This window comes from Equus caballus, chromosome 10, assembly GCF_041296265.1.
Source record: "Equus caballus isolate H_3958 breed thoroughbred chromosome 10, TB-T2T, whole genome shotgun sequence".
Lineage (NCBI taxonomy): Eukaryota > Metazoa > Chordata > Mammalia > Perissodactyla > Equidae > Equus > Equus caballus.
In genome coordinates, this window is record NC_091693.1 from 63,856,792 (window position 1) to 63,884,321 (window position 27,530).

The 27,530-nt window shown below is 35.7% G+C and overlaps 1 protein-coding gene across 16 annotated transcripts in view; it reads right to left on the reverse strand.

Moving 5' to 3' along the window:
• The window catches only part of ATG5 (autophagy related 5), a 122,118-nt gene that overhangs the window by 33,956 nt on the left and 60,632 nt on the right, over positions 1 to 27,530 (reverse strand). For 9 of the 16 annotated variants that reach the window (XM_070223607.1, XM_001503938.5, XM_070223614.1 and 6 more), the window contains one exon: positions 21,036 to 21,130. In XM_070223607.1, the coding sequence (XP_070079708.1) occupies positions 21,036 to 21,130 (95 nt within the window). Of the gene's footprint in view, positions 1 to 21,035; positions 21,131 to 24,453; positions 24,508 to 27,530 lie in introns of all 16 variants that reach the window. The other 7 variants (XM_070223613.1, XM_005596851.4, XM_023650868.2 and 4 more) reach the window with 1 other exon arrangement.

Here is a 27,530-nt window from a genome sequence, read left to right on the forward strand (position 1 = left end):
AATGAGGAGTGACAGCTAACACAGTATGGGGTTTCTCCTTGGGGTGATAAAAATGTTCTGGAATTACACAGTAGTGATGAGTGTACCAACTCTGTGAATGTTGTAAAAAAAAAAATCAATGAACAGTACACTTTAAAAGGGTATCAAAACTATACTTCAATAAAGTTGTTATTAAAAAGAAAACGTAATGTAAAGGGGCCGGTCTGGTGGCATAGTGGTTAAGGTAATGCACTCTGCTTCAGTGGCCCAGGGTTTGCTGGTTTGGATCCCAGGCACAGACCTACATACCACTTAACAAGCCATGTTGTGACAGGTGTCCCACATATAAAATAGAGGAAGATGGGCACAGGCGTTGTTAGCTCAGGGCCAATCCTACTCAGCAAAAAGAGGAGGATTGGTGGCAGATGCTAGCTTAGGGCTAATCTTCCTCAAAAAAGGAAAAAAGAAAACATAACGTAAAAAGTCCTCATATGGATTCCCTTCTGAAGTGATAGCTCAGATTCATCACAGTTTAATTTATAACTATTTGTACTATATGTTTGCTTCATGAGTTTAAAAAAAATTATTTCCCGCAATTTTTTTTAAATTTAAAGGAGGTTGAGAGTCCCCTGACAATAAGGATCAGAGAAATATTCCTGCGCTCATCAATTCAGAAAAATTACAGGTTTTAAAAAGTTGTATAGCATTCATGGCAATTTTAAAGTTTAAAGTCTGTGGGAATTTAAATGACTTTGCCTTAATTCTTCACCAAAACGCATTTAAAATTAATGTTCTGACACTTAAAATGAAGCAAAAAAATTCCAAAATTAAAAAACACTAGTTAAAAAGGAGGAAGGCTTACTAAAATAGATACAGAATTCAATAAAGGGTTATATATGAAGTGGAAGTAATCTATCTTACCAAATACAGTGTCTAGATCATAAAAAGCCTCCTCACTGATAAACTGTGGCCCCGACTGTGGGCTCACCTCTGCTGCCTCTGGGCTTTCCCAGAACCCTCTCCACCGGTCAGGGCGGCAAAGGAACGCCTCAGCTTCCCACTCTCCCTCACTAGCTTGGACCCTCGGATTCCCACCCACACTGCTGTGACCTGAAGGGGAGAAGTGACTCTGCAGTAAGAGGAACTCTTCCTCTTGCAGATTCTTGAGTTAGATCTGGAATGTAAAGGAACAATACTATGAATGCAGATTAGGATTTACAGCACTGCTGTCATAGTTCAATTTCATTATTAACTACATGGCTTATCCTAGGAATTTTATCATTTATAATATGTCCACAAAAAATTCAAATTTTTGGAACACGCTATATGAAGAGAGCACTGTCTGTAGGGTAGGCTGATGTATCCCAAGAGTATTTTATTTCAAGATAATAATCCAATACTACCAATTCAGTGAGGCAAATTACAGGTTTCTTTTCCATAATGGAAGTTTTAAAATAGCATGAATGTTTTGTTATTTAGTACACTGACGTGGTGATTTTTAAACAGGATTCTAAGAGGATCATATACAGCCAAAGATTAATTCTTACGTAATTTAAGTGACAGTTTATCCATATGAGAAATGGAAAAGAGACTGTGGTAAGGAGTTGAACAAGAGGCATTCTGCTTCAAAGAATTCACTAGCAAGTTATAATCATTGCACTTATTTCAAAGCCCTCTTAGGAATCAGGTCTTAAAAGATAACTTGGCCTCATGAATAGGTATCAGTCAAACTACAAATGAGTGAAAGAATGTGGTATTCCAACTTAAAATATAGTGCTTTATTTAAGGAATTTTAATTACTGTTCCAGAAGCAGCATCATTATTCTCCAGAATTTATTATAATTAAAGGAAACATTCCTTATCACATAGAATATGAATTACAATAATACTTAATGTGGACGTTGTTCAAACATTCCAAAGTAATAAAACTACTTAAAACTATAAAATGATGTGTTGGGAGAAAAGCAAATTTGTTAGTTCTACTCCATTAAGAACTCCTCAAGCAATGTAAAAACCAGAGTTCAAGTTACACTTTGATGTGTAGATCCTTTTGAAAGCTACTCTACCCTGTTTTATATGAAGCATCTGTAGCTAAAATGAACACCTAGCGAAGAGTATGGATGCTGCATTACATAAGCAGACGTCAGAACTGTCCCAAGCTGATTCTAAGTTACTTTAAACATGTACTCAGAGTCAGAAATTAGCTGTGGCTAACTTCTGAGAAGTAACAGATAATTACCCTCATCATGATGAAAAGGATTTTAAAAGTAAGCTAATAGAGGTATTTTTCCTTTAGCAAAGCTCTGCTTCTAAAAGTAAACTTTAAAACTTTAATTACAATTGGAGATGCTTTACTACTTAGAAAAAACACTTTTCAGATTACTGAGGCAGGAGAAAGGAAGGACTCTGTAAAGGAGGTTAAGGTGGGACAGAAAGATGAAGAAAAAGAAAAAGGAAGGAGGAAAAGAAAAGAGAGAAAGGAAGAAAAGACTAAAAGGATAGAAGGGCCTACTGAAATATTATTTCTTTCAAATTTTAAACTAGCTGGAGAAATTCTTTCCTTTTGTATATCTAAAATAACCAATGTTCTTCTTAACTATGCTTTGAAAAATCTAGAAAATAAAATATTAATAAGTACTACATTGGATTTCTGAGTCTTTAGCTTTGAAAACATGTTATTTCTTAGTATATGTTACTTTTCTACATTTCAAATGTAATTTCCATTTACAATGACGTTATGAAGACAAGTTTAACATGGTGTAAAACATGGTTAAATGAAGTTCAATAATAAGTAATGTACATTAGTTTGACTTCTCAAAGTTTCATGTACATTAATTCAGCCACATATCTAATATACAAATCACTCATCAATGAACTCAATAATCATTTGAAATCCTTAGCTCATTAATTTCTATAATTTCACAACTAGTACAATTTTAATTTGTGTTGTGTACATAACTGTGTCACAACCTATGCATGCACGCAGATGACATTAATGAAAAGATCACACCCAAGGTACACATTTGGTCTACTCAAATATTTTTGGTTTCCAAACGTAGATCCAATTCTGTTGAACTTAAATATGATCAGACTCATCATTCCATTGATAGACAACTCACCCTACCCCTACCCCTCTAAGCAATACTCTCAAACACGGCTCTTTGAACCAGCACTGACTTTCCTTTAAATTTATAGCCTTTTTGAAGCAGATCTTTGAGAGATACATCCTGTTTAGGACAAGATATATTCTGTAAAATGTTCCCAAGGAATCAAAGTAGGATAATACAATTGAATGTTTATACGAGACCATATCTCTTAACTGGTAAAATTAACATTTTCATATATCACAATCTGCAAAAGCAGCAGCTTGCCTAGTTAAAGATGAGGAGTTTCAAATGTTTATATCAATATGTGCATCTATATGTAATACAATATAATTGATGCACATATTAACATATCTATATATATATCTGTATTTATATCATCTCTTTAGTATTTGTCTTATAATTAACAACAATCTGCATGTATCATAAAGAAGTAGTGTTATATAAATCCCCCCAAGGCCTTGAAAATTAAAAATAAAACAAAACAAAAATAAGTATGATCCAACGACTAAGAGATATACCTCACCAAAGAGTATGATACCAGGGTATGAAATGTCAAACAAATTCTCCAGGCTCCAGTCAGATATAAATAGGATAGTAGTCTTTGTATTTTTTAAATTGTTTTTTCCTTCTAATATTCCTAATTAACCATTCTAGATAATACCTACTTGAAATTATTAGTAATTAGTTATTTTAAAAGTATGAGTAATTAGACCAAAAGCAACTCTCATATTTACCCAAAAGAAGGAACCAGTACTAAGAATCAAAGCCTAGTAATTCTGTTCTTAACAGACAGGTGTTGTGTGTTCTGGCATGTTATATGAAAATCATTTATGAGAAGAACAGAAAAAAAAATCAGAAGGTAGTTTGCATATTGGAATAGGTAAGTGATTAAGCAAATTTTCTTACACCATGAAATTGTCAACTGATTAAATGATCACTGTATGGGACATCATTTCTGGATGTCAACATTCTCTGGGATGGAACAAAAGATTGAAAGAAAAATGTGATAGAGACACAAAGAAGTCAATTTGGGTCTTAGAGATCTTTTTGAATAGTAAGGTTGAAAGAATGAAGGTTTTTTTTGGACAGACTAAGCTTAGGCTTAAACTGTCTAGACCTTATTAGGCCGGCAGTAAATTGGGCAACCAAAATCCACATCAGTTAGGGAAAGATTGGAAGACTCTAAGTCAATCATTAAAGCAGTAGCAAGACCCTGGCTGACTACCCTGGGGTATAAGTTATCTCTTTTGAGTATATTATCAGGGTGTACAATTCCTCCAGGAAGCCCAAAAATTAACTATTGTCCAAGGTGCCTTAAAAAATGAATAATACCAAAAAGTAAACTTAATTTAAAAATATTCTCTTAGAGTTACATACTAAGACTTTATTTTGTGATATACATATTATTCAATACTTCAAGTATGACACTGTTCTATTTTCATTTTAGACAACAGTTATAATCTCTTAAGCCATCTCACATTTAACCTAAGCTTTTGTCAAATTTCAAACTGACCAATTGGAGTCTAACTTATTTGTACTATGTCTAGTCATATTCCCAAAGCAGTGTTAAGGAGAGGCGAAATTATCAAAAGGAAAGAATGAGAAAGAAAATAAATACGAATAACTCATAGTAAAGTTAATTTTTATATATGTTAGAACACCATAATAAAATAATAAGCATCTTATTACAAACAAGAATTTCTTTGTGGAAGGATCTAAAAATAATTTTTAATGAAACAATTAAGACCATCTTATCACAATCTGTTTCTCTTTTAAAATGAAGTATCTCATATTTTGCTTCTAAAATTACCCCATGGTACTACATGCTTAAGCATAGGGAGTAAAGTTCATTCTATTCCTAAATTTGAAAACTCATGTCTTAATTGCTTAATTGCTAATTGGAAAAAGAACATTCTGTAAATAAAAGAAAAAGAAAACCGCACAATTTTAGCTATCTGTTTCAATCTCTTCGCACTCAAGGGAGGATGTTATGTTTTTACTTTCTGCCATGCATTTTCTCTACTAGAAGAATAAAAGGCCTGAAAGCAGGAAGCAACAGAAAGGGTGGTGTAATAAGAAGCCTGATGTGTGTAAAAACTGGAAAATAATCTCAAATGGAAAGTTATGATAGAAAGGAGTAAGAAAATAAAAGTAATGAAATTAACAATATATCAAAGGGAATAGTGATGAAGAGTGTGGGCTCTGGCGCCAGACTGCCTGGGTTCAAATCCCAGCTCTTCCACTTACTAAGCTGAGTGACCATAGGTAAGTTTCAATAACCAATCTTCATCTCAATTACCTCATCTATACAACGAGGACCGTGCCAGCACATCCTAGAGGACCTGAGTGAGGATTAGATGAATTAATACATATAAAATATTTAAAGTAGTATCTGGCACACAATGAAGTACTCAATAAATGTTAGCTATTATTTGTTTATAGGTTACTTTAATAATCAGCAATATTTTTTAATCTTGAAAATATTAAATGAAACAATGACCTAGCTTAGCTTAGTGTAACAAATTAGTAATGAGAAAAGGTTAACTTCACTTAATAATAACTTTAGTAGTTCGGGATAATAAGCAGTTTGCATATTTTAATTTCTCTTGCAATAAATTAGGGACACTTGCCATCAGCTTATCTGTGTTATTTTGAAATTAATAAATAAAGCAAAATTTTAAAAAGCTCCAATAAACACCATTTGCTCTCATCTAACGCTTTAAAAACAAAACAGCAAGTCATCTACATCAAAAAGTTCTCGTTCCTATACATGACAATTGTTTTAAAATATACCGCCAAATAAGCTTCTAACAGTTGCTTTCATTTTTCAACAATCCACGTAAGTCTAAAATGATAGAGAGCAGCTTTCAGCAAGGGCAATCAGAACTTGCTGTGTTGGGCTGCCCCCTGCAGGCCTCACTTTATCAATTTCTTTTAAAAGGTGTATAAATCATTCGAGTTTTACATTAAGAATATTAATACTAAAGCAAACTAGCAAACTATTATTCATTCATTGATTCTAGTAGGAAATAGTCTCTGAGAAACATCTATAAAGATACAGAGAGAAATGAAACAATTCCTTGTCCTCAGGAATTCATAGGTTACTGCTTACAGAGAAACCACACAGACTTCAACAGATCCATGGTGAAATACTGCAAAATGGTTTAAGAAATGTCTATATTACATTACAATGCTGCGTGTAGAAAAAGAACTAGGCTGGAAATCCAAGACCCAAGTTCTACTTCTGCCTTTCCCATCAAATATCCAATTGAAAAATGGGCAAGAGTTTTGCGCAAGTTGTCCTATTCTAAAATTAGGGAGTTGAATTAGGTAGTTCCTAAGGCTTCCTCCAGCTCTAATGTTCTATAATTACGTTTGCCATGATAAAAGTTAGAAGGGAATGTTTTAAAACAAAGTTCAGAGAAAAAAGACATAATTTCTACACAGCATGAAGGGCCGAGGGTACATATGGAGAAGTCAAGAAAGACTTCTTGATGGAAGTGACATCTGAGATGAGTTTAGAAACATTCCGGGAGTAGGGGCTATTTCTAACAGGAGTGAGCAGAGTAAGAAAATAAAACAGCAAGCATGTTTTGGGGAACACATGATGTTATGTGGTTGGAGTCCAGCTATGTTTTACAAAAATCAAACTATCAGGTACTAAAAGTGCAAATGGCAAGAAGGGGATAAATGTTAATAGTTCTGGTACATTATAACCTACTAGTCTAAGAAACAGATCGAAACTGGTTCCAAGGTATTTAGTCTAGGAACTTGAAGGAAAGGGGTAAAGAAATAGGAAACTGAAACAGAAAGAGCAAGTTATGCTAGTGTTTGGTAGTGATGAGAAATAAGATTTTTGGGACCAGATAGAGCCTCAGAGAGAAGACTATGCTAAGACCAGAAATACACTGATAAATGGAGTGAGCTATTTGTCAGATATGTTCCACTAGTCATAAAAATAAAAGAATACAGCAGGCATGGCAAGCCACCATCATTGCTGATAAAATAATTCACAGCAGAACTGTAATGATTTAAGTCAATAACATCTAAGAATAACAGCAAATAATATGCAAATTATTTACTATACACCAGACACAACACTGTATTAAAAATATTAACATTGAGTCTTCACAAAACCCTATGAAATATTATCCCTATTTTACAGATGATAAAATTAGAGTCCAGAAATGTAAGATAAATGCCCCAAATCATACAGCTAGTTGGGATATAAACTTAAAATTGCCTAAGTGAAAACTTCTCCATCTTAACCACTTGCTATATTAATGAATGTTACAGATTCAATTCTTCAAATTTTTCAAAGTTCTTTATCAGAGAACCAACCCATTTGGGGAAAAAACTCCAAAATACAGTTACACATCACTTAATGAAGGGGATAGGTTCTGAGAAAATGTGTTGTTACGTGATTGTACTTACACAAACCTAGGTGTTACAGCCTACTACGCACCTAGGCTATATGGTACCAATATTATGGACTACCGTCATACATGCAGTCCATTGTTGACCAAAACATCATTATGTGGTACGTGACTGTAGTCAAGAATATACAACTTTTGCAAATAAGTAATCATCTATCATTTATACAATATTCACACTCTTAAGCAATACACTGAGTTAAAATTTTTGTATTTAAAAGTAATTAGAAAGAACAGATTTAAAAACAAAACAAAACAAAACAAAAACCTCAGAAAATACCTCAATCTTTCTTCTCTTGCCCAAGTTTCTACAAAAATCCACCTATCAAACTTTGAAAGTTAAGAATCATTAGAAGTGTGATGTCATCAGTAATAGTGGAATAAGGACCTCAAATATCCTCTCCTCCATAAAAGCAATGAGAACACTGGCAAAAACTGTCAAAATTTTGAACATAGGAGATTGAATTCGTAATTTTAAAAACTTCCCATAAAGAAACACCCAGGACCAGATGACTTCATGGGTGAATTCTACCAATTATTTAAAGATTTAACACCAATCTTTCACAAATTCTTCCAAAAACTAGAAGAGGGAACACTTCCCAACTCATTCTATGAGGCCAGTATTATCCTGATATCAAAACCAGACAAAGACATCACAAGATAAGAATATTAGAGACCAATAATCCTTATGAATATAGACAAAAATCTTCAACAGAAACTTCGCAAACCAAATCCAGCTACATGTGTTATATATTATGACCAAATAAGATCTATCCCAGGAATCCAAGGTTGGTTCAACAAAAAATTCAACCAATGCAATATATTAATAGAATAAAAGGAAAAAACTCAGATAATCGCCTGAATAGACACAGAAAATGCACTTGACACAAGAAATCCAAGACCCTTTAATGAAAAAAATACTCAACAAAACATGAATAGTAGGGAACTCAATCTTATAAAGGGTATTTATACTTTAAATACTTAAACATCATACTTAATAGTGAAAGACTGTAAGCTCTCCCCCTCTAAGACGAGGAATAAGACAAGGATGTCTGCTTTTGCCCTTTCTATTTTGACACTGTACTGGGGGTTCTAGTCAGGGAAATTAGCCAAGAAACAGAAATAAAAAGCATTCAAATTTGAAAGGTAGAAGTAAAACTATCTCTATTTGTAGTGACATGATCTCCTATATAGAAAATTCTAAGGAATCAGCAAACAAACTATTAGAGGTAATAAACAAGTTCAAAGAGGCTGCAGGATACAAATCAACATTAAAAAAATCAGTATTATCTACACACAGTAGCAATGAACAATCCGAAAACGGTAATAAAAACAAGTGGATCAAAAAGGAAAAATATATAGGAATAAATTTAACAAAGAAGTGTGAGATTTGTACACTGAAAACTACAAAACATTGCTGAAACAAACTGCAGACTTAAATGAATGGGAAGAAATCCTGTGTTCATGGATGGGAAGACTTAACACCGTCTGCCGAGGCGGCCATTCTCCACAAATGAACCTACACACGCAACACAGTGCCCTCAAATCCCAGCTGGCTGTTGTGCAGAAAGTGACCCTAGAATTCACATGGAAATGCAAAAGATCCAGAATAGCCAAAAATAATTTTGAAAAAAAAGAGCAAAGATGAAGACACTTCTCACTTTCAAAAATTACTACAAAGCTACAGAATTCAAGACAGTGTGGTAATGACATAAAGACAGATTATCAGTGGAGCAGAACTGAGTTTCTGGATATAAACCAGTACGTTTGTGGACAATTTTTTTTTTATTAAGATTATGATAGTTAACAACCTTGTGAAATTACAGTTGTACATCATTATTAGTCATGTTGTAAGTACACCACTTCACCCCTAGTGCCCTCCCCCCACCTCCCCTTTCCCCTGGCAACCACCGATCAGTGCTCTTTGTCTATATGTTAACTACCACCTATGAGTGGAGTCATACAGAGTTCGTCTTTCTCTGTCTGGCTTATTTCACTCAACATAATACCCTCAAGGTCTATCCATGTTGTTGTGAATGGGACGACTTTGTGGACAATTATTTTCAACAAGTGTGCCAAGACAATCCAGGGAGGGAAAGAGAAGTCTTCAACAAATCATGTTGGGAGAACTGGAATATCCTCATAAAAAGAACGAAGCTGGACCCCCTACCTTGTGCCATATACAAAAATTAACTCAAAATGGATCAAAGATCTAAATTAAAGAACTAAAACTATAAAACTTTAGAAGAAAACATAGGAGAAAATCTTCATCACCTTTTTATTAGGGAATGGTTTCTTAGATGTGACAACATAAATGCATAAGCAACCAAAGAAAAAATGAGCTGGACTTCATCGAAATTAAAACTTTTCTGCTTCCAAGGACAGCATACCAAGAAAGTAAAGAGAAGCCCACACAAAGGAAGAAAACATTTGTAAAGCATCTATGTAGTAAGGGTCTAGTATTCAGAATATATTAAAAACTCTTACAATTTAACAAGGAAAGAGAGAACCCAATTTAAAAATGAGCAAAGGATTTAAAGAGACATTTCTCCTAAGAAGATATACAAATGGCCAGTAAGCACATGAAAAGATGCTTGACATCATTTGTCACTAGGGAAATGCAAATCAAAATCACCCCTTCCTAAGCACATAGGATGGCTATAATCAAAAAGATGTACAATAACAAGTGTTGGCAGGGATATGGAGAAAGTGAAACACTCATACATTGCTGGTGGTGTGGCCAATTTGGAAAAACAGTTTGCAGCTCCTCATAAGATTAAACATAGAATTACCATATGAACTACTAGTTCTACTCCTAGGTATATACTCAGGAGAACTGAAAACACATGTCCACCCCAAAATTTGGACATGAATGTTCATAGGAGCATTATTCCTAACAGCCCAAAAGTGGAAACCACCCAAACAGTCATCAAGTGATGAATGGATAAACAAAATGTGGTATATCATACAATGGAATGTTATTCAGTCATTAAAAAAAAGAATAAGATGCATGTTACAAGATGGATGAACCTTGAAAATATTATGCTACATGGAATAAGGCAGACACAAAAGACACATGTTACATGATTACCTTTATATGTCCATAATAGCATGTCCAAAGAGACAGAAAGCAGATTCGTAGTTGTCAGAGCCCAGGGAGAGGAGCAAACAGGGTTAATGGGTATGGGATTTATTTTTGAGATGATAAAAATGTTCTAAAATTAGATAGTGGCGATGGTTGCACAACTCTGAATGAACTAAAATTGTGCACTTTAAAGGGGTATTCTTGGGGCCTGCCCCATGGCTGAGTGGTTAAGTTCGAGCACTCCGCTTCCAGGGTTTCGCCGGTTCAGATCCTGGGCGAGGACATGGCACCGCTCATCAGGCCATGCTGAGGTGGCGTCCCACATACCACAACTAGAAGGACCCACAACTAAGATATACAACTGTGTATTGGGGGGATTTAGGGAGAAAAAGCAATAAAAAAAGGGGGGTATTCTCTGGCATGCGAATTATACCTAAGGAAAAAAACCATATTAGAATATTTGGGTAAATTTCATACAGGATTTTACATTTAAAGTTACATGGCAATTCTCTGTTCTAATGTCAAGTATCTTTTTCAGAAATCTTTAAGCTCACACCTTAACAGTATGTCATTCTAGTCATTTACTGCTATCTACAATAACCTCTCCAATTCCTGATCAGTACCTTGAGGCTCTGAAAGTGCTTAAGATTCTAGATGTTAGCCACACAAGACAATTAAGACAGGCTTGTCTGATAACTAACACATAACATATAACATTATGATTAATGTCAAGTATGACTACAAATTGATGACTGAAATACAAAATCCTCTCAAGTAAAATTAGAAAAGAAAGGGATTCGTTACAATTTTCAGTGGGGGAAGGGGATAAGGAATCAACTCAAACCAGGCAGTGAAGAATTTTTTTAAAGGTTAAGTAAAAACAAACAACAACAGGGGCCGGCCTGGTGGCGCAGCAATTAAGTTTGAGCTCTTTGCTTCGGCAGCCCGGGGTTCACCCGTTCAGACCCTGGGTGCCAACATGGCACCACTTATCAAGCTATGCGGCGGTAGGCGTCCCACATATCAAGTAGAGGAAGATGGGCACGATGTTAGATATCCCACATATCAAGTAGAGGAAGATGCGCACGATGTTAGCTCGGGGCTAATCTTCCTCAAAAACAAATACAAAAAACAAACAACAACAATGAAAAAACAAAACAAAAACCCAGAAACTAAGCATATGGGAAGAATCTAACCTAACAAGAAGGAGGGGCCTAAGCTGATTAATTTATACCTTGGCTACAACCATCATGTAAGAAATTCCCAGACTCTTCCCAGTCTGTAAACTGATTACTGAATTTTAAAACTTAACTTTATTGAGGTACAAAATTACACACAACAAAATGAACACATTTTAAATGTATAGTTCAAACTGTAACAAACTGTTTAAAGGTATAGTTTACACATTTTAAATGCATAGTTCAAACTGTAACAAACTTGTTACAGTTTCTTGTTACAGTTTCAGGACCATTGCCCTGACAATACAGAGGACATTTCCATCATCCCCTAAAGTTCCCTCTTGCCCCTTATTAGTTAGTCTATCTCCACCCCCGTCCTCCTCACTTGGCTGAGACCTGCACCCGACGCAACTACTTTTTGCCACTACAGATTAGCTTTGTCTGTCCCAGAACTTCATTAATTCAGTATTTTAAATAATTGAGATTCCAATTAATTTCAATTTGAAAGTTGGTATTGAGATACATTACACAAAAAAGAAATTTTAAATTAAAACTAAACCGAAAAAAAACACAAAAGAAAGCTGGACTGTATTTCTTTAATTCTGTAAAATTCAAATCACAATTCTCCAATGAAGTCTTCATTAATTGAAGCAACCTATGTCCATAAAACATTAATCTCACATGCAACTGCAAAAGCCTCAATTAACATTCTACTTCTAGCAAAAAAACTCCTTTATAATATGTGCATGTGTATACACTAGTTTGAGACAAATCTGCACTCGAGTCCTTTCTCCACTGCTCACTAGCAGAGGGTGCTTTATCTGATTAACTTCCACCTTATAAAAAAGAAATAATATTTGTCTTGTCTACACAAGGGTGTTGTAAAGATACAATGAGGTAGTACGAAGGTATTTTACAAAATACAAAGTATACAAATATAAGATGACTTTTTATTATTATACATCCCATATTGTTTTGTTCTACAATGTTAGAGCAATAGTACAAAATGATAGCTATGTCCTAACAGAAAATCCAGCCCAGAATTCTATAGTAAAAATGTATGGTATGAACATAGTATAATTTATTATGAGCCCAGAATGACTTCCATTTTCATGGGTGATTAGGACTTCCTTTGTTTGTTCATATAGGCTGTGTATTTATTGAGCATCTATTGTGTGTAAGGCACTGTGAGGAGCACAAAGATATAAGCACACACTGTGGAGGCTCAGCTTCTTCTCTGTGTTTACAAAAGAAGAATTCTCCTTAACTGTTTAGTTGATGTTTAAAATACTCTGGGAAGAAATGAAATTTACTTCAATATGTCTTCAACTTACAAGTTATCGTTTTATAACTGTTATCTTCACTTCGATCAGAAGCGAAGTTATTTTAAGAACCAAGCATCCATTCTATACTCACAGATGTCTCAACGTACGTCTTAGTATTCTCCTGCCATAGCTAGGGTGTGAATTATGTATTAACACCTTTCCCCAAGGACTGCTGTTACATAAGTCTTTATATGAAAAATAACATATTAACAACTATACATGGGGGGGATTCGGGGAGCATGGAAGCTTAATGCCTCGCCCTCTCCCTTCTACTCCCACCTCTATCCTCCCATCCAACACAGAGCTCTTCTGAGCTAAAGCAGCTGCTGGGGTGAGTGGGAAACCAGGGCCTACATGGACGGAGCTATAAACCTCTGCACTGTTCTCCTTTCTGGGTGGACATGAGCCTAAGGACCAGTGAGCATATGGATCCCCAGAAACCAAGGAAAAGCTGAAAAAGAGACTGAATCCTTTTCACCCTTGAGACAAGAAAAGAAAGAGAAGACCAGGAACAGCAAGACTTCTACCAAGAGCCCTGTCAGGAACTGATACCCTGGATATTGACAGAATACCTGGGATATGAAATATAAATGCCAAATAAGTATCTTTGAAACAAAAGAGTTTGCGAGGGAAAATCTAGTAATAGCCTAAAATCGGAGGTACTAAACTATTTTAGCAAAAACTAGGTTTTAGGAAGCCAGGAAATAAAAGCGGTATAAAGGTTTCTGTAGAGTAGCAGACTGGAGGGCCCCAGGGAAGGAGACTATTCTAAAGGTTTTATCTTCTGGGGAGGAAAAGTAGTAACAGTGTCTCAGTGAGGAAAATGGACAGTATCTTATAACGACATGATTATGAGCTTCAGCAAGGGGGAGGTCAACATTAAAGGAAGGAAAAAATAGAAGCGCCAAATAAAAAAGGACAAAAATAGTAACAATTAAACTAGTAAATAATTTAGCATCCATTTCTAATCAAAAATTCCAGAAGGAAATTACTTAGATCTACTAAAACAATGTATCATTCCAAATGATGTAATATTAAAACCACATCAACAACAGAAACCAAACAGAAATGTCTGCTAAGATCATTATTATTCAAGACTGTCTTGGCAATGCATACTAGCAATGCAATAAAGCAAGAAAAAGAAATGGCTGATAAAAAGAGTGGTAAGAGGTTTTTTTTTTTTTTTGGCTGATGCCATAAATAAATATCTAGAAATGGAAATGAAGAAAAACAATTTACAAAACTCATAGAAATAAAAAGAAAGGCATAGGGCTTATTTGAAGAAAACTTAAAAATCTACACAGAACATAAAATCTGAATAATAAAGATGTATCATGGTCTCAACTGGGAACATTTAATAACATAAGAAGGAGAATTCTACCAAAATTAAAAGAGAAATTTAATGTTTCCACTTATAATTGAACAGAACACTATGGGGAATAGAATAAAATGATTTTAAAAGTCACATGGAGGGGCTGGCCTCATGGTGTAGTGGTTAAGTTCAGTGCGCTGTGCTTTGGCAGCCTGGATTCATGGGTTTAGATCCTAGACACAGACCTACACCACTCATCAGCCATGCTGTGGTGGTGACCCACTTATAACAGAGGAAGATTGGCACAGGTGTTGGCTAAGGGCTAATCTTCCTGAAGCAAAAAAAAAAAAAAAATTACAGGCTACAGAAAAAACTCCTTAATGTGGGTCTGACCCTTACCTTTGTAGCCTTATTCCTCCTGGTCCCCCAACTCCGTGCTCAAGACCAAGAGACTGTCATACTTACGATGTCCCCTCTACATAGAAAGGTCTTCTCATAACTCTGTGCCTACCTTAATTCCACCCATTTGTCAGATCTCAAAAGATGTAACACTTCATCAAGGAAGCCTTCTCTGCCCTCCCAAACTAGATCAAATACCCCTTAGAGGAATCAGGCTTTTACTGCACTGCATTCCTGTCCTTCACAGCACCAATCACAGCTGCGATTTTCCATCATTAGTATACTTTTTTGATTGGTTTCTTTCTATCATTAGACCAGAAGCTCTTTAAAGAGTGATGTATATTAACCACCATTTGTATCCCCTGTGCACAGCACAAGGCATGGCATGCAAATACCTGTGAATAAATGAACCTGTTGAACGAATGAATGAATGAATGAGACAAACTTTTCTTACACAAAGTATATTGGCAAGATAACATTTATGAATCCATCACTTCTTGAAAAACAGAAATAATGTGCCTAATTTTCACTCTACAACCTAAACACCAATGCCTGAGGACTTCAGTCATTTTACAAATCTTTTTAACAGATATTCTCATTAATCACCATCTGTTTACATGTGCTATTCTAAATAACATTTTAGTTACATTTCTGAAACACTTCCTGCCATTAACTTCATCTCTAGAACACTAGCTACCTATGAAGCACCTGGATTTCAGGAACACAGACCCGAAACTCACACACCAAACTAAACTGTTATGTAAATGACAAATGACACATTTTGGTCTGTAATGGATCTCTAGACTACTTTTGGACCTATTTTACTTTTACCACTAAAACTCTGTCACTAGATTATAATCACTTTGAGCCCATGAAAATGGAACTACAGATGAAAAAGAACTAAAGTTTTCCAACAATCTGCACAAAAGTCAGCCTATAAAGAGTATCATCAATTACTGGAATTTTATTAGGATTCTGCAAAGAAAAATAAATATTTTAGTAAAAATGATATCTTTCATTTATCTTATTAATAAACTTGGATTTTCAGGTTTTGTTTAAATTTACTTACTAATTTAAGGTCTCAAATAAGTTCAGAGATTTATATCTAGTGTGTTAAAGAAATGAAAGGTGCAAATCAATCAAAATGCCGCATAAGTAAAAGCTACTAAACTTAATCAATGGAATATCCAACCATCCAAACTAATCAACTGGAAAGGAGTCAGCAACAGAAATATAGTATTACCTTCAGATCATATAATCAGGAAAATGGAGAGCAGAGCCCATCTCACTTTGGTCAAGGCATGAATGAAGATTCAAAAGTACAAAATAGGGAAATATTCCAGAAAATGACCAATTGGCAACAACTAAGACTCCTAAATTTTTATATTCACTTACATATCTCACTTGTAAAGTTTTAATCAAATTCAAATAAAAACCTAATTGGAAAGAGGAAAGCCAAAAGGAAAGCTATGTAGGTCAACTGACAACCAATCAATCCTCAGGCTCTGTCTCCTATTTGAGGAAAAACTGCTAACTTCTCGACACAGGAAGACCATGCAGCAAGCTCTGCCCTAACAGAGTCCCCACCTGGCAGCCAGGTTTTGTCAAGCAAATTTTGAGAATTCTCTAGCTTCCCACTTTCTATCTAATTATAGAACTTTACAAAAACCATTTTTTCTCTTCACACACACATTCTCTCTTTCTCTTTCCCCCTCTCTCTAAATCCTTCTGTGTTATGATACAACAGTAAGAGGTATGGATACATTTGACAATTTTCCCCAGAACAGAATGATAAATACAAAAAGGAAGACCTCTCCTCTGTACAGTTGCACTATTATTCTGACAGTGATAATCTCTACATTAAATAATAACAGTATAACACACTTTCCCTATAGGAGCTTAAAAGTATTTACAATATGTATACAAACTATATTACAAATATACATGCCAGAACCTAACCACCCAAATAAATGCTGGCAGGTACATACGTCAAAATAGTTTTGGAATTCCTCTTTGGGGAATGTCTGTGGTATACGTTATTCAACTAAAATCCACAAATAAGATTCTTTGCTAGGCTCTGGGGATGCATTATGGTATGTTACTATGAAGCTCATGATAGAATAGCCTCAAATCAACTATTAATGACTGATGAATGATTTAATGAATTGACAAATATTCACAAATGCTTACTATATGCCAGGCACCCTTCTAGACCCAGGACACACAGCATGAACAAAATAACTACCTTGCCTTCATGAAAAAGATGAACCACTTGAAAAGTATAAATCTCATTTTTAGAAGTGATAAAAAGTTATACGGCACCATAAAGAACTTGAGTCAAAACAATGCCATAATGGAAAGGACTACGTTTGTTGTAAAAATGATAAATTTGCTCTGAAGCCAGAAGTTAAAATGCTTTTAAAAATAAATGTCACTGATATGATTATATAAACCTGTACTATGGCATCTTTAAAGAACAACTTCAACCAGATGTATAAATTCACTCAGCCACGCCCCTTTCATTCTATGGATGAGGAAACAAAGGCCCAGAAAGGCTGAGTAACCTCCTATGGATACACAGCTAGTCAGTGTCAGACCTCCCACAGAGCCTTAGCAGTCTCCATTCCAGCTCAGTGTTCTTTCTAGGAAAGACAACTTTTTATTCAAGGACAAGGACGTTAGCCTTTATGTCTCAAATATTTTACAACCTTCCAAGCTCAGTAAGGTTTACATGCAGTCACAAATTGTCAGACCAGGAAACTGCAGTAAAAAGAGGTCAGAGTAACTTTCTACTAAGTGAATAAGGCAAAATTGTGATTGTGACTTATCATGCACTCTTTTTTATACAATCCTCCTGGCAGCTCTTTTCTACTTGCCTACTCTTCTCCCATCATTTTGGGCATTTAAAAAGTGTTTTGTTTTCTTCAACTACTACAATAGCACTATTCCTGTTAAAGCCACCATACATTTAAAATCAAGGAAACTGACAGCTTTTTCAGTTTTGGATCATTTGAACTACAAAGTCTTTTTTCAGCTTTAAAATTATGTGATCCTTGGTGCTTTTAATACCCTACGATTCAATTAAATAACTACTTATGAAGCACTTAAGAGTGTACGAAACATACTACACAGATTTTTTGCTCTAACCTTGCCTTCAAAGATCTCAGTATCATGTTGAGGCTATCAGCATATCAGAGTGCAAGCCAGATCAGGAACTAGCTACCGTGGGCAAAGAAGTGAACCTGTCCAAGCCTAGATGGAGAGGTGATTTTCAAACTGTGCTGAAGTATTTCCATAAATATTTGATGCCACAACTACTGGCTGAAGGAGGAGAGGAGTCAAGTGACTTGAGCCAACCTCACCTGTTCCCACCCAACCTCCCTCTCCAAGTTCAGCCCTAAAGTGGTCTGCTGCTTAAAAAAAAAAATCAAAATCCACTCAGAGAACTTAAGGACTACTCTAAAATTCTGTGATAACCTGTTATTGTTTTTCATCCATATTTTAATCCCCGATATCTTTGTCAGTGATGGTGAAGAAGTAGCCTCTCCCACTATGAGATTTATAGACTACACGAAGACTCCTACTCACTATAAGTATTCTATTAGTACATAAAATCTGGCTCTATTTTCACTTTTCTCTGTGGAATAACTAAGGCATACCACCACTGACTCTAACTTTGTAAAACCACTCCCAAAATTTCTCTTAGGGAATACCTAGGTAGTCAGGACAGATTCATTTAATGTGAGATATTTCTTCTCTCAATACAAACAACTAGGCTTCCTGCCGTCTTTCTCACATTATTTTATGCAAATACAGGAACTGTTCTATTTGCCACTGTCAAACAGAACAGTTTCCAAACTGTCGCACCCCTCTTCTCAGCAGATGGCTTATTTCTTACTGTACAGAGAAGGCTGAGGCTTTCCCCTACAAGCAGAAACAATTTTCCCCTCCTTTTTCTTAAGAGTTCTCTGTAAACTTCTCCTCTGTTGGTTAATCCTTACTGCTAATTAATCCCAATCCCTAATTGCCTTGCTTCATCAATTATGTTCTTTCTGATTTGATAAAGACATTCTTCCATATAATAACCTAAAAACCTGTTCAGTCTTAGCCTTCTCATTACTTTATCCAATTCTTTACTATACTATGGAGGCTCTATGGCTTATGATACATTGTCTTTAGCTATTGCTGACTGACACTTTAGGAAGCAGCTTTAGGGAAACTATTATATTTTTACCATGGGTAACTTATAAAGATATTGCTCCATCCCTCTAAATGACACTACATGAGAAATTTCTTTCCTGTGCAATTTAAGAAAGTTTAGCTTTCCATGATGACCTTGTAGGTTTTCATCTTATGATGAAACTATATTTCATCACATTTATTTCACATATATTTGACCACATTTTTTTCCCGTTGATCTGGCTACAGGGAAGCTCAGCATCAAATGTGCAGGCCAATTTTAATAAATCTGAGAATCTCACTCATGTATACCTTACATAATTTCATGCTGAGTTTCCATTTTATATTTTCAGTGGCTTTGATTTTAAATTCTTTTCTATTTCATGTAAATTGCCTCAGATTCCTCATGATATAAGATAAGGTATAAATAAATAAGCTACGGTATTTCCAAACCCACTGTGTAATATATGTGCTTAATAAAGACTTGTGGGGTGGCTGGCCCCGTGGCCAAGTGGTTAAGTTTGCGTGTTCTGATTCGACAGCCCAGGGTTTCACTGGTTTGGATCCTGGGCGTGGACATGGTACTGCTTGTCAGGCCACGCTGAGGCAGCATCCCACATGCAGCAACTAGAAGGACCCACAACTAAAATATACAATTATATATCGGGAGGATTTGGGGAGAAAAAGAAGAAAAAAAAAGATTGGCAACAGTTGTTGGCTCAGGTGCCAATCTTTAAAAAATAAAATAAAATAAAAAAGACTTGTGGAATTAAAATTTTATTTTCCTATTAAAAAAGAAAGCAGAGGAGTGTGGCTAATTAGATCATTTGGTCTTAGGCCATCAGGCATTTTTCATTTTATTTCTATTGTACATATTATGAATCCATACTCTAAAAATAGTCTATTTGCCATTATGTTAATGAAATCAATGAAAAGTAACCTTATTTAAATAAAAAATACTTTTCATTCTTTGAGTATACTGGAATTCTTCTTTGTTTAATTGTTTCCAATTAGATAATTTTTCCTCTTTGAACACAGTTATGTGATTGATGGCTCTATAAAAAATTAAAATATAACTATAGAAGTAACTATGAGTAAAGACTGCGGGATTCTGAAAACAGCTAAAAGCAAAGTTATGACACAAGTTCTCTGCGTTTGAATGGAAGTCCTGTTAGATTAGAATCTATGTCTGTGATATTAGGCTTCCAATTCCTATTCTCGACTGCTTTTTCATTATAGTAGGCAACTTGCTTTCTGGAATATCATTCATTCAACAAATAAGTCAGAAACATGGAATTTCTTTACCCCATGAAAGTGTGCTGTGAGGAAAGCCTACTATCTGTTTTGTTGCACAACCCTGAAGATTCACCACCTCTAAGAACACAGTCGATTCTCCTTATGTGAAGTAGTTACGTTTTATAGTCACTGCAAACATTGAAGTAGCTAATCCTGAACCCTTGTTCCTAGGGGAAATACAGGGTTGGGTTACTGCAGGCCTCTGGTCACAACATGTTCTTCAACTGATCAGTACATAAGCTTGTCTTATGTGTGTTTCTCTGTAAGGACAACACGTCAGCACCATGCTTGGGAGTCATTTTAAACATCAAAAAGCACACAAATGTGAAAAACATGGCACTCAAAAGACTGGGAAAAGTCACTTGTTTACAGTTTGAGAGCAGAAACAAGAAGGCACAGCATCACCAGGAATGTGGGTATTGGGCAAATTAAATTTGTCATAGCTCTGTACATGTCCACGAGAGTACTGTTGAGTACTAACTTTGGAGTTACAAATAAATTTTAGGAAGGAAAAGAATCTGCAACTACACAATCTGTGAATAGTGAGGATCAACTCTATATAAGTCGAATATTTCAGTGCCGTCTCTGATTTGATTGCCACCAAAAGACAGAGATCAGGAAAGCTCAAATAAATATTCTTCAGTTACTATTCAAACTTAAAAGAGTTTTGACTAGAGTGCTTCAAGAAGTAAGATGTTTGAAGCTTTCACAAGTTGGTATTGTTAAAAATGTTGTTTCTTACCTGATATATTCTAAAAGGTATGTAACGAAATCCATTTTCTTCTGCAGGATATTCCATGAGTTTCCGATTGATGGCCCAAAACTGGTCAAATCTATCTGTAAAGGTAAATTATTTGTCATTAAAAATGAACAACATTAGAATTTAATATCTCACACAAAGAGATCAAAGTTGTTAAATATCTTCTTAGAAGTTGTGAAAGGGCTTCATTTATATATTCTTTTTTCTTAAACTTACCTTGCCATAACTAAACATAAAGCAAAATATAAAATCAATTTTTTCTACATTTTGCTTCCTCTTCCCAGATATTTGCAGACATTTTTTTCTCGTAAGAGAAACCATGAACAGATTATGACTACTTGTGGTATCAAGGCAAAAAAAATCAGAGACGGATGAATGTCTTGATTTCCCTGGTCCTACTGTCTACATTACAAAGGCACAACCTAAATTTTAACAAGAATCTGTTTCAAGAAAAAAAGTCAAAATACCAAACAGTAAACATTAAACAGCAAAAAAAGATAAAATTATAGGAAAAGCTTTGAAAGAAATGTGGAACTGACACTTAAGAAATGACTTTCAATTGCAGGTTAATCTCAGACTGATTAAACAACTCCTTTTTAAATTTTTCAGTCTCAATTTAAAAAACCTCACTTTACTGAAATATAATTCACATACTATAAAATTCACCCTTTTAAAGTGTACAATTCGGTGGTTTCTAGTATATTTGGAGTTGAGCAACCATGAGCAACATCTAACTTCAGAACACTTTCATCCTCCCAAAAAGAAACCAGTACCCATTAACAGTTACTCCCTTCCTCCCTCCCCCATCTCCTAGAAATCACTAATCTCTATCCTATTCCAGATATTTCGTATAAATGGAATCATACAATATGTGGTCTTTTGTGCCTGTTTTTTTTTCTTAGCTTATTTTCAAGTTTCATTCATGTTGTAGCATGTATCATAACTGCATTCTTTTTTATGGTTAAATAACACTTCATACAATTTTTTTGCTTACCCTTCATCATTTCATGGACATTTAGGTTCTTTTCACTTTTTGGCTATCATGAATAATGCTACTATGAACACTCATGTATAACATTTTGTGTGGATACATATTTTCAATTTTCTTGGGTATACACCTAGGAGTGGAACTGATGAATTATATGGTTAATGTTTAATTGCCATATGGTAACTATGTTTTCAGGAGCTGCCAAAGTGTTTTCCAATGAGGCTGCACCACTTTACATTCCCACCAGCAATGTATAAGGGTTCTAATTCTTCCACACCCATGTCAACACTTGTTATTGTCTGTCTTTTTCTATTATAGGCATCCTAGTTGGTGCGAAGTGGTATCTACTTATGGCTTTGATTTGCATTTCCCTAATGCGTAATTATGCTGAGCATCTTTTCATTTGTTTACTGCTCGTTTATATATCTTCTTTTGCGAAATGTCTATCAAATCCTTTATACCCCTTTTAATTGGGTTGTTCGTCTTTTTATTGTTGAGTTATAAGAATTTTTATGTATTCTGGATACAAGCTCCTTATCGGACAAATGATATACAAATATTTTTTCCCATTCTGCACGGTTTTTTTCAAGGTAACTCACCCAGAATCCTACCTTAAAATATTTTTTATACTCAGAAATTTATCTCAGAATCAAATCTCTGTAAAGCATGTGAATAGCTCCAGAATTTCAGCTCAGCTTGGTATTAAAAGCACATTCTCTACCACTATACTCATCTCGATCTAATTTACTGGCAAACGAGTGAAACTATGTGGGCCTCATAATTATATAAAAGAATAAAGTCTAGTTGTTTCTTTTTATACCACTGTGCTAGAAGACTGTGACAGGCTCTAGGCCTTCTCTACTCTCACCCTCAACTCCAGTCTGGGAGTTCATACTACAGTAGGACTGGGAAGATGGGGAATTTAGAATCTAGTCAGTCCAGTGTAATTTCACAGATTAGAAATAAGGTCCAGGTTGTGAGGAATTTAATAAAGAACCAAGACCAGATTCTTGGTCTTCTGACTCAAAGTCCACAACCGTTTTAACAGTTGTAACCACAACACTGCATCTCAATGCTAAGAGTAGCTCCTTTGACCACAGTCCTTTCAAATATGAATCAATTATTCTTTCAATGCTTTTTAAAAAGGATCTCTCTATCATCAAGTATCAAGCAAGAATGTGACAGCTAAATAAAATGAATCTTCATGCATACCTGAATTTTACTCACTGCCTCATCATTAAACCTTTGCACCTATCACAAGGCATGTATAACATATGCTCTTGAATCAAAGAATGAATAACAGAACACTACGTACATAACTTTTTATTGAAATAATCTGGGGTTCTAATCCTAGGTCTGCAACTAAATAGCTAGGTTACTAGAAACAAATCAATTGAAAATTGACTAATTCACTCATAGATGAAATAAAGCAGTTAGATTAGTTTCTAATGCCCCTTCCAAAAATAAAATTTTATAATTATTTAAGATATCCTCCTTTTTAAAAGTAGAACTTGTTAAAAACCACAAGCAAACCTTTATTAAAAGAGAGATGTACACTGTTTTTAACAGAGAAAAGAACACAGTGTAAAGCAGTGGTTCTTAACTAGGGAAGATTTTGCTCCCCAGTGGGTGAGGAGACATTTTTGATTGTTACAACTGTTATGTGGGTGTCACTAGCATCTAGTGGGTAGAGGCCAAGGATGCAGCTAAAAAGACTACAATGCACAAGACAGCTCCCACAACCAAGAATTCTCTGACCCACAGTGTCAACAGGGCTAAAGGAAGAAAAGCAAACACAGACAATAAAAAGTACAGAAAGGTAATTAGTAAAAAGTTTGTACACACTCACATGGCAAAAAACTAAACTAGAAAAAGGAATATTATTGTGCCTATTGCTGATGTTATGAATGTCAGCTCCAAATTCACCCTTCCATGTGTGTACTACCACAAGGGACAACTTCTTTAAGCATCTAACTGTGACAAGCACATTAAGCCTTCTCAATAGAGTGTAAAAGGACGCTGCAGGAGAAAGGGGCTCCTGCCTGCATAGGCACACTGAAGACCCCCTGGCCTTGTCAGCACCATGATTTCCTCTGGAGGCCCACACAGGCAGCTGGCCTGCAGTTTCCGAGAGCTGCCATTCCCTCTGCACACCCATGCCACTTGTTGCTGGTGGCCTGCACTCCAGATTGTCCTCACTGACCAGCAACTGCAGAACAGCAAAACAGTGAATTTCTCTACTAATCCAGTGGGCTGCACTATACCTTTTCCAACAAATTCTAAAGCCAGCCTTGGGAAGGGGCTCGTTTAAGTGTGACCTTCCTCCCTTAGCCCTAGGGTACACACACAGTTTTCTTATATCTTATAGTCACTCCTTTATCAGAGTTTAATAATTCTTTATATAAAACTTACCCTGTTTAACCCTCTGTGTGGTTTCTATCTCCTGACTGGACCAAGTCGATACAACTATGTTTAAAAGGAATAAAGACATAATAAAAGATCTATATTAATTAATATTAGTTTTAATATTCTTATAAAAATGTTATGTTCTCACATAATATAGGCATTTCCTCAACAATACTAAAAACATTCCAACCAAGAATAATCTAACTTTTATAAGTCAAAGTTATTAATAAGAAAGATACAAATAGCAGGAATGAAAAGAAAATTGGTGCTGAGATTGAGTGTATAACAAAATGTCTTCCATGCTGGATTTTGTCATATCACTTACCTAGTCAACAGTTAAAATAAAACAGGAGTAAGGGTGTATCACTACCTTTCTACATATTAATTAATCAAGGACATATTGGTCTATTACCAAGTAATATTTGAATATTGGAACTATGCTATTAGTTATTATAATTAAGTCATAAAATTAGTTATTTATCAGCCATAACAGTACTTACAAGTAAAAGCAACATAATTTAGTAATGTGGTACTGCTGGCTGGGCCCCTCAAACTACAGTCATGCGTCACTAACGGTGGGGACAGGTTCTGAGCAATGTATTGTTAGATGATTTCGTTGTTGTGTGAACATCACAGAGTGCACTTACACAAACCTAGATGGTGTAGCTTACTACACACCTAGGCTCCGTGGTTGACCCAAATGTCGTTATGCAGCACACTGTATAGGATAGAAGGGAAATGGCCTCCACATGCACATATACCCGCTTCCTGGTCTTTAACATCTGTGATGTCAAAAAGAACAGATTTACAGGATCCCAGATAAATGTCAGATCACAACAGCACAAGCACGACTTCAAGCATTTCTTTGAAGAGAAAAGCAAATGGTTGAAAATCACTACCGAAGGGAACTCACTCTTCACAAAATTTTGCATTTATCAACAGTATTATTCAAACCAGTACTACAAGTGGCCATGTAATATATGTAATGTTTTGACCAGAGGCTTTCAAAACATGTAACAAAAGCACATCCAAGTATAGCCCTTTTTGAATTAATTTCTTCATATATAATATGTTAAACATCTTTGTACAGCAAAACAGGAGGGGAAAAAAAATAGTAATTATTGGTAGAGTGCCATATGCAGGTGTGTTAAACAAGTGACCTCTGTCTTCAAACTAACTCATCTTCTGAGTCAAGTCAAATTATGTTGATAAGGCAGTCAGGCTGAACCCGGGCAGGGAGCGTTCTCTCTAAGGCAGCACGTCCACTGGGGCTTGGATGCTGCTCAACAGAACTACACCCACACATTTCCCTCAGCCCTTCTGTTTGAGGTTTAAAGTTACTGAGATGTATCTCGTGGGGAGGCCCTAACCAAAGCAAAGAAGCCTTGAAAAGACTTCAAGGCTCCTGAAAACTCATCATGAAGACAGAAGTAGGCAAGACCAGCAGGCTGGCCTCTGCATTAAGGTTCAGAGGAGTGCTAATCCTGGAGAAGGTAATCCTTGATCCTGTACACAAACACTCATCTTGGCAGTAGGATTGTACCCTGGGGGATTTGCTGTTTGAGTGAATTAAAAGAGCAAAAAAACCCTGGGTCCCAGGAAAGTTCTGCCTGGACTGTCACTGTCTCAGGATAAACTGAGAAAGGACGTTTACTCCTTTGCCCTACAAAAGAAATGCTACAGTCTGGAAAGTTGGCATCAAGGAGAATAATCAATATACATACATATTTAGAGTGCAATTAATTCTCTCTGTATTCACTGCTACAACTTTCACCTAAATCACTATCATTTCTCATCTGAACAATTGAGACAGCCTCCTAATTAGACTCTCTTCTTCCACTTTTATCTCCACTACACAACATCCAGAATGCTCTTTTAAAACATAAATTGAATCATATCATTAATACATTTCCACACATTTTTCTAATGGGCCATAAGAAACAATGCGTTATGACGTACTTTAACAATATGAGTATTTGAAGTTAAGTACTAGAATCATTATTTAAAAAAAAAAAAAAATCCACTGCACCTCCTTCTTGCCTGCAACTGGGGCAGACTGCTCCCTGCCCCAACTCTGCATACAAACAACCATAACACCAGTAATAAAATACAGTCAGCCCTCTGTTTCCATGGGTTCCACATGAGCAGATACAGAGGGCCAACTAAGCGACTTGAGTATACATGGATTTTGGTATCCTCAGGAGTCCTGGAACTAATCTTCCCAGGAAGACCGACTATGCCTCCCTTCTGGGAAGCAGGTGCCTGGCAGCCCCCTCTCAGCCCTTGGAACGCAGGGGGCTCCTGCATTCCTCTGAGATCTCGCTGCCTACCAATCTGCTTGCTTCCTAAGCTCCAACTCACGCTATTTTTCTTTTCTGTCCTAGGAAAATCCAAACTTGTTCCCATACTACAGTTTTAGCAGCTCAATCCTCACTTCTCTAATTTTCACATAGTTGCTTCTTTCTCATCGTTGAAGTGTCAACAGAAGTGTCACCTCCTCAGAGAGGATGTCCCTCATAATTCTAGCTAAAGCATTATTCTATTTTCTTTTAAACACTTTTCATTATTTGAAATTACTCTATTTACAGGTCTAATTACTTCTTGTCTCTCTCCTCCAACTAAAATATAAGTTCCACAAGGGCAAGGCTTTTGTCTTCAACCCTAGAAAGTTCCTGGCACAAAGCATATGCTCAATGTCTGTTTGTTAAATGACTGACTAAATGAATGACTGATTTAGGCAAATGGGGAACAAGAAGAAACCCCAAACTGCAGACAATCCTGGTGGAAAAAGCAAGACACTGGAGCCACACTGCCTGACTTTGCTTCCTAGCTTTGCCATTTAATAGCTGGGTGAGTTTAAACAAGATACTTCTAAACTGTGTGTTTCAATTTCCTTATGGGTAAAATGATGATATTAACAGTGCATATTCACAAAGACATTGGAAGGAATGAGTTAATACATGCAAAATACAATAGTACCTGGCACAAAGTAAGTACCACATAAGTGTTTTATCTCTTAGGCTGTTAATATATGTAAAATACAACAGTACCTGGCACAAAGCAAGTGCCACGTAAGTGTTTTA